At 48.8% G+C, this 8,307-nt stretch overlaps 1 protein-coding gene across 1 annotated transcript in view; it reads right to left on the reverse strand.

Annotated features, from left to right (window-relative positions):
* Positions 1 to 856: 856 nt before the first annotated feature.
* Positions 857 to 8,307, reverse strand: part of GRIP2 (glutamate receptor interacting protein 2) — a 64,558-nt gene continuing 57,107 nt past the window's right edge. Inside the window, exons 21-24 of the mRNA XM_024756472.1 lie at positions 8,107 to 8,212; positions 6,224 to 6,367; positions 5,276 to 5,422; positions 857 to 1,280 (exon numbers count right to left, since the gene is read on the reverse strand). Of these exons, the coding sequence (XP_024612240.1) occupies positions 1,122 to 1,280; positions 5,276 to 5,422; positions 6,224 to 6,367; positions 8,107 to 8,212 (556 nt within the window). The 3' untranslated portion in view covers positions 857 to 1,121. The remainder of the gene's footprint in view (positions 1,281 to 5,275; positions 5,423 to 6,223; positions 6,368 to 8,106; positions 8,213 to 8,307) is intronic.

An 8,307-nucleotide genomic window follows, 5' to 3' on the forward strand; every position in this document is an offset into this window, starting at 1 on the left:
GATACCGGTGCTTCCAGATTTCAAGTGAGAATCAACTTCCTTGAATGACCACTTTGGACACTGTCGCTGCTGGGTGTGAGAAAGAATGGCCTGTCTCCCCTGCCTGTCTGTCCGGCTCTGCTTCTCTCTCCTCCTTCACTGATTTATTTGGCTAGGAACTCTATCATCTTACATATCCTACTTATTTCCATGGTTTTCCCATCTTCACAGTAATAGCAGCTGAATGGAACCCCCTGGGTCTTTTGTCCTGAAATGACTCCCACCCACCCTGAGAGGCCTGGGCTAAGACGGGTGTACTCATGGTCCAGTGGCCACACGTCCTACTGAAGCAGCAGGAGGGGCTGACAGTGCAAAGCCTGACACCAAGCTCGCCCAATGGGCCCAGAACTGCGGTCTCAAACTACAGAGGCTTCGATCAGAGTCTCAGAAATGAAAGAACCCCTCAAAGGGCAGTGCTTCCTGGGAATCCAGACACCCCAGTTCAGAGTCTCCTAAGTGAGGATGCTGGTGAGCCCTGAACACCAGAGTCTGGAGAAGGGAAGCGGCTGGCCTCTTCCGCTGAGCAGCCTCCTTCCTGGTGGGAGGCTGTCCAGATGAAGTAGCCCCCACCTTCCCCCTCAATGCTCCCCCGGGGGACGCTAACCACCTGAGCCAGCATGACGCATCGCCGGGAAGCTGCACCCACCTGCCTGCGACCGCACACGTGGGATCAGGTCCCGCCCTGCTCACCTCCTGAGACACGGCACTCACTCCTCCCTCACAGCCACTCAGGCTGCATAGCTCTTCTGGGAGAAGACTCCTTACGTGGAGCTGAGCTGTCCCCGCACTAGACGCTATTCCCAGGGGTTCTGGAGGTACCTGGGGCAGCCCCTGTACTCCCAGCTGAGCAGCCTGCCTTGACCCCTACTGGGCAGGCCCCACACTGGGCATCTTGGAGGTCCAACTGGAGAAAGACCTCGATATCACCGCAACTGGGCCCGGCCCCCTGTTGCCGCAGACGTGGAGAAGAGTCTGGTCAGAGCCTGCCAGATGACAGATGGACGAGTGGGTGGCCACTTCTTCAGCCTGGCTGCATGTGTGGGCGCCAGGATCTTCCAAGGTGTCCAGACCACGTGCTGACATCACAGCATCCGTGGGCCTCTGGGGCCCGGTGCTCGTGGGGCCCGGCTGCTCTGGGCCAGCGGGTTGCGGCTGATGACCAGCTCCACGACATCGCCCGCCTCAGCCAGGAGTGGCACCGTCAGGCAGCAGTCAAGGTCCCGCGTGTGAACGTGGTTGACCTGCACGTGCACAGCCATGGGGCAGAAGGCGTCAGCTCAGCCTGCACTGAAGTAGGTGAGAATTTCCTCAAATACAGACCCTGCCCAGCCCAGACACAGGGTGAATCTGAGCACTCACACAGAGGAAGGCACTCTCATTTCAGTCTTTCAACCTTCCATGCATCCTTCACCCTCCAGCACCTGCATGTCTCCCTTTTTTTTCTCATCTGAAAAATCTTATTTATTTTTTGCGGTACACGGGCCTCTCGCTGTTGTGGCCTCTCCCGTTGCGGAGCACAGGCTCTGGACGCGCAGGCTCAGTGGCCATGGCTCACGGGCCCAGCCGTTCCACGGCATGTGGGATCTTCCCGGACCGAGGCACGAACCTGTGTCCCCTGCATCGGCAGGCGGACTCTCAACCACTGCACCACTAGGGAAGACCCTTAGTTATTTATTTTTTAAATGTTTCTTTATTGTGGTAAAAGTCACATAATATAAAACATACTATTTTAACCTTATTTAACTGTAGAGTTTAGTGGCACTAAGTGCATTCACATTGTTGTACAGCTCTCACCATCATCCATCTCCTGAATTTTTCACCCTCCTAAACTGAAACTCTGTCCCCATTAAACACTAACTCTGAAATCCACCCCCAACCACTGGCCCCTGGCATCTACCAGTGTACTTTCTGACTATGAATTTGGCCATTCTAGGTACCTCATATAAGTGGAGTCAAACAGTATTTGTCTGCACATCATGTATATTGGAATGCATTTTTAAGGTTAACTTAATATATGTCCTGCAAACAGACTGGACCTTTTTTTCCCCCCATGCTATACAGTAGGCCCTCACTAGCCATCTACTTCATATATAGTAGTGTACATACATCAATCCCAATCTCCCAATCCATCCCACCCCCCTCCCCACTTGGTGTCCATATGTTTTATACATCGGTGTCTCTATTTCTGTTTTGCAAATAGGTTCATCTCTACCTTTTTTCTAAATTCCACATATATGTGTTAATATACGATATTTGTTTTTTCCTTTCTGACTTACTTCACTCTATATGACAGTCTCTAGGAATAAACCTACTAAGGAGGCAAAAGACCTGTACTCAGAAAACTATAAGACACTGATGAAAGAAATCAAAGACAACACAAAAAGATGGAGAGATATACATGTTCTTGGATTGAAAGAATATTGTGAAAATGACTATACTACCCAAAGCAATCTACAGACTCAATGCAATTCCTGTCAAATTACCAATAGTGTTTTTCACCAAATTAGAACAAAATATTTTACAACGTGTATGGAAACACAAAAGACCACAAATAGCCAAAGCAATCTTGAGAAAGAAAATGGAGCTGAAGGAATCAGGCTCCCTGACTTCAGATTATACTACAAAGCAACAGTAATCAAGACAGTCTAGTATTGGCAGCAAAACAGAAATATAGATCAATGGAACAGGATAGAAAGCCCAGAGATAAACCCATGCACCTATGGTCAACTAATCTATGACAAAGGGGGCAAGAATATACAATGGAGAAAAGACAGCCTCTCCAATAAGTGGTGCTGGGAAAACTGGACAGCTACATGTAAAGGAATGAAATTAGAACACTCCCTAACACCATACACAAAAATAAACTCCAAATGGATTAAGGACCCAAATGTAAGGCTGGACACTATAAAACTCTTAGACAAAAGCATAGGCAGCACACTCTTTGACATAAATCACAGGAAGATCTTTTTTGATTCACCTCCTAGAGTAATGAAAATAAAAACAAAAATAAACAAATGGGACCTAATGAAACTTAAAAGCTTTTGCACAGCAAAGGAAACCATAAACAAGACGAAAAGACAACCCTCAGATTGGGAGAAAATATTTTCAAACGAATCAATGGACAAAGGATTAATCTCCAAAATATATAAACAGCTCATGCAGCTCAATATTAGAAAAACAAACAACTCTATCCAAAAATGGGCAGAAGACCTAAATTGACATTTCTCCAAAGACAACATACAGATGGCCAAGAAGCACATGAAAGGCTGCTCAACATCACTAATTATTAGAGAAATGCAAATCAAAACTACAATGAGGTATCACCTCACACCAGTTAGAATGGGCATCATCGGAAAATCTACAAACAACAAATGCTGGAGAGGGTGTGGAGAAAAGGGAACCCTCTTGCACTGTTGGTGGGAATGTAAGTTGATACAGCCACTATGGAGAACAGTATGGAGGTTCCTTAAAAAACTACAAATAGAACTACCATACGATCCAGCAGTCCCACTCTTGCGCATATACCCAGAGAAGACCCTGATTCCGAAAGACACATGCACCCCAATGTTCACTGCAGCACTATTTACAATAGGCTATCCATTGACAGACGAATGGATAAAGAAGATGTGGTACATATATACAATGGAATATTAGCCAAAAAAGGAACGAAATTGGGTCATTTGTTGAGACATGGATGAACCTAGAGACTGTCATACAGAGTGAAGTAAGTCAGAAAGAGAAAAATAAATATCTTATATTAACACATATATGTGGAATCTAGAAAAATGGTACAGATGAACCGGTTTGCAGAAATTGAGACAAAGATGTAGAGAACAAACGTATGGACACCAAGCAGGGGAAAGCAGCAGGAGGGTGGGGGTGGTGGTGGGATGAATTGTGTGATTGGGATTGACATGTATTCAGTGATGTGTGTAAAATTCATGACTAATAAGAACCTGCTGTATATATAAAAAAAAAACTACAATGAGGTACCACCTCACACCAGTCGGAATGGGCATCATCAGAAAATCTACAAACAACAAAGGCTGGAGAGGGTGTGGAGAAAAGGGAACCCTCCTGCACTGTTGATGGGAATGTAAATTGGTACAGCCACTATGGAGAACAGTATGGAGGTTCCTTAAAAAACTACAAATAGAACTACCATATGATCCAGCAATCCTACTCTTGCACATATACCCAGAGAAGACCATGATTCCGAAAGACACATGCACCCGCAATGTTCACTGCAGCACTATTTACAATAGGCAGGTCATGGAAGCAACCTAAATGTCCACCAACAGAGGAATGGATAAAGAAGATGTAGTACATATATACAATGGAATATTACTCAGCCATAAAAAGGAACAAAATTGTGCCATTTGCAGAGACGTGGATGGACCTAGAGACTGTCTCCATTTTTTAACATCACAAGCAGACCACACGCTGAGCCTCCTGCCTAGAATGTGGGGCATGGGAAAGGGTGTGCCGGAGATGCCCCACAGCTTCTATCTGCCCACTCACATTTCCCAGGCTCCCTTGCTGTGAGATCACATGACTTAGTTGCCATGGAGTCCAAGGCATTTACTAGAGGGTGGAGCCTCCACCAATCCAGGTGGAGCAAGGCCCACACTGGCCCACAGTGGACATAAGCATATAAGTGATAAATAAATGTTCAAGTGTATTAAACCACTGAGATTTGGGATTGTTTGTTCCTGCAGCATAATTTAGCCTATCCTCACCAATACAACTGTGTTGTCATTCCCTTCTTTCAGATGAGAAACCTGGGGCTCAGGGCTTCCCTGGTGGTGCAGTGGTTAAGAATCTGCCTGCCAATGCAGGGGACACGGGTTTGAGCCCTGGTCCGGGAAGATCCCACATGCCATGGAGCAGCTAAGCCCGTGCGCCACAACTACTGAGCCTGCACTCTAGAGCCCGTAAGCCACAACTGCTGAAGCCCACGCACCACAACGAAGAGTAGCCCCAGCTCACCACAACGAGAGAAGGCCCGTGCACAGCAACGAAGACTCAACACAGCCAAAAACAAACAAACTAATTAATTAATTAATTAAATCTATAAAAAATAAAGGATTATTTTTTTAAAAAAAAAAGAAACCTGGGGCTCAGAGAGAGGAGGCAACCTGCTCAAGGCCACTCAGCCAACGTAGAAGTCAGGCTTTCTCCCCACTATGGGGCTAGGAACGGCCACTCCATCAATAGTGCCACCACCCAGCATTACCTGGAGGACCCTGTCAAAGGGCCGGAGACCCCCACGTTGAGCCGGCCCATCAGGGCGCACAGTGTGGACATAGACGCCCTTCTCCAGGAGGCCATCTGAGACACTAAAACCAAAGTCACTCCGTACAGGGTCCTTGTGCAGTGTCACCTGGGAACAGGAGGAGGAGACCTCTGGAGCCCCGATCTTTCCCCCTAGCCTCCCACAGCTGCCTAAGCCCCTTGGTCTGGCATCTGATGCCTCCGGGACCCAGCCCTAGCCCACCTGGCTGCTCTTCCACGTGTGTTACTGCCTCGGCATCGTGCCCAAGCCTTGGCTTCTGGAGCACCCCCTCCCCTCCACCTCCGCTGACCCTCCATCTACAGCACTCAGTCACAGTGGAAGCTGTAGGAAAAGGAGTTCCTTTCAGTTCTTTTTCAATCTTCCTGCTTCCGTTCCAGGAGAAAGTCTCAGTGGGGTGGACATGTGTTTTCACCACCCTTTGACACTTCCCATCTCCCCGTCCACCAAAGAGCTGGCTTCAGGCTCAGAGCCTTCTGAAGGTTATTATGGGCCGAGAGGTCTTTCTTCTCTTCTGTGTTTTGTTTTCCTAGACAGTAGCCTATAGATGGCAAAAACGCTGGCCTCTCATTTAAGGTACTGATATGCACGCACACATATAATATACACACACATATAGAAGCCTTTATATTATACACGCACACGATAAGTAGGGAAAAAGTGAGTCTACTTAAAGAAAAGTATCACGAGTGTGTGTGTGTGTGTGTGTGTGTGTGTGTGTGTATCGCCCAAATGGCAGGAGTTTTGGAAAACTCTGCCTTCTATAAAATCTGTGTTTTATTGGTGGAGGAGAATGAAGCCCAGAGAGGGGCGGGGCCCATCTGGAGCTATGGCGAATACCCACGGCATCAGGACATGCATCCAGGCCTCCTGTGCTCCCCCAGCACCCACCTTGTGCATCTCCAAGGGTGTCGGCAGCAGCACCTCCTGCATTTCTTCTGGGGAAGCTCGTATCTCCTGGTTCCTCCTCCAGGGCCGGTGGCCAGGCCTGCCCTCGAGGGCCACGTTCTGCACGGTGCCTGTCATGATGGATGCCTGTAGGGACACAGCTCTTCACTCAGATGCTTCCTGCTCTGTGTGCGGTCAACATCTATGGACACCTACTGTGTGCCAGCCTTCAAGGTCACAATGGTGAACAGAATAGATGAGGTCCCTGCCCTCCTAGGGCTCTCAGCCCAATGATGAGCAATCAGAATACTAGTCATTGGCACTGAATTATTAGCACTTATACTGCGTTGGACTCAGTTCCAAGCACTTGACACACAGAACTCATTTTATGCTCTACAATATTATGAGCCAGGCAAATAACATCCCCCCCCGCCGCCCATTTTACAGAAGAGGAAACTGAGGCTTAGAAAGATTAAGATTTGAACTCAGAGTCTGGCTCCAGGGTCGAGGGTCTTAACCACTCTGCTAACTTGCTAGTCACAAAAATAAAGAAGATGAAATTACACATGGCAGTAAATGTCACAGAGGCCAAGGTACACAGAATGTGAGAGGCTGGAACAGTGAAACTGTCAGTATGAGGGATCGGGAAAGCTTCCAGAGCCGAGATCTGAAAGATGAGCAAGAAATGGGGAGGAAGGAGAGTCCCTGGCAGGAAGCGGAAACAGCATGTGCACAACCCCAGCAATGGACAGATGCGGACGGAGGCCCTGCATTCGAGAGAGTGCAAGGATGGGGCTGGGAGGGCAGAGGCTTAACCCTGCAGCGCGTCCTCAGTGGCAGTGCTGGGGCCCCAGGGCAGTGGCTGGTGCCACGGAATGGGGGGAAGACGCAGTTAGGGGCAAGCAGGACTGTCAGTGGCCAGCTAGAACAGGGGCAGATGACATGGGGTGGAGAGTGGTGACACAGGACGCCTGGGAAGAGAGACAGACGGAGAGAAGTACAACTTAAACCCTGTGGGAGGCAGGTAAGTGCTTACAGGTAAATTCCTATCTTTAAATGCACGATGTTAGGGAGCAAGAAAGACTGAAGACTAAGGAGTTAAGAAACCAGGAAAAGTATCAAGATTTAAAGACAAAGTCGAAGGAAGGGAATATCGAAGCTAGACATACAAAAGAGTAAGGTAGGAGACAATGAAATATGAGACATAGTTAACAAAAACAAAACTTGGTTCTTTGATGAGCCTAGTAATTGGCAAGGCTGATAGAGAAAAAAAAAGGCTCAATCAATAATTTTAGGAACAAAAATAGGGCAAAAGCACAGATAAACAGAGTGTAAATTACTGCTCTCAGAATATGAAGGAGCTTCAGAATTGACCCAATGAGATCCTCCCTAGGTCTCCCCAGGCAGCCTTTCCCATCGTGGGCAAGGCTGACCTCACAGAAAGCCGCATTCACCTCTCGGCCTCTCATGTCCCATGCTGTTACTGATGTTGACATCCACAAGCTTCCACTGGGCATGCTAACGACACGCACACACAGACACCACAACTGCCCTTATGCATCCCAATGTGCACACTGACACACGTGTTCTGACAATACTCAGCACTGTGCATGCATGAGCGTGCTCACCTGCACGCACACACACACGCCCCCCGTGCGCACACACACGTTTTATGCCGAACATGCTCACATGTGCACACACCCCGATTAACGTGCCACACCACGGTGCTCAGTCACGCTTGCACACGGGTCCATCCACAGTCTGTATGCACGTGAAGGCACCTTTACACAGAGGGTGCCAGGTGAGTACCCTTGTACGTGTTACACAAGAGCACAATGCCATCAACGTGCCACCTCCCACGGGGGCCTGGGGTGGGCAGGGCGTACCTCCAGCTCCCTCAGCAGCTCCGACTGACCACATGACTCCAGGTCTTCAAGGGCTTCCCCGAACATGCGCCAGAAGCCCTCCTCGCAGGTGGGGCCAGGGGCGGGGCTGTAACGTAGGAACCAGAGAGCGTCAGCTCCTGGCGGGTGGGCTGGGGCCTGAGGAGTCTTCCGGGCCCTGGGGCCCTGCGTTGGGCTCAAGGG

Source organism: Neophocaena asiaeorientalis, unplaced genomic scaffold (genome assembly GCF_003031525.2).
Source record: "Neophocaena asiaeorientalis asiaeorientalis breed wild unplaced genomic scaffold, Neophocaena_asiaeorientalis_V1.1 scaffold392, whole genome shotgun sequence".
Taxonomy (NCBI): Eukaryota; Metazoa; Chordata; class Mammalia; order Artiodactyla; family Phocoenidae; genus Neophocaena; species Neophocaena asiaeorientalis.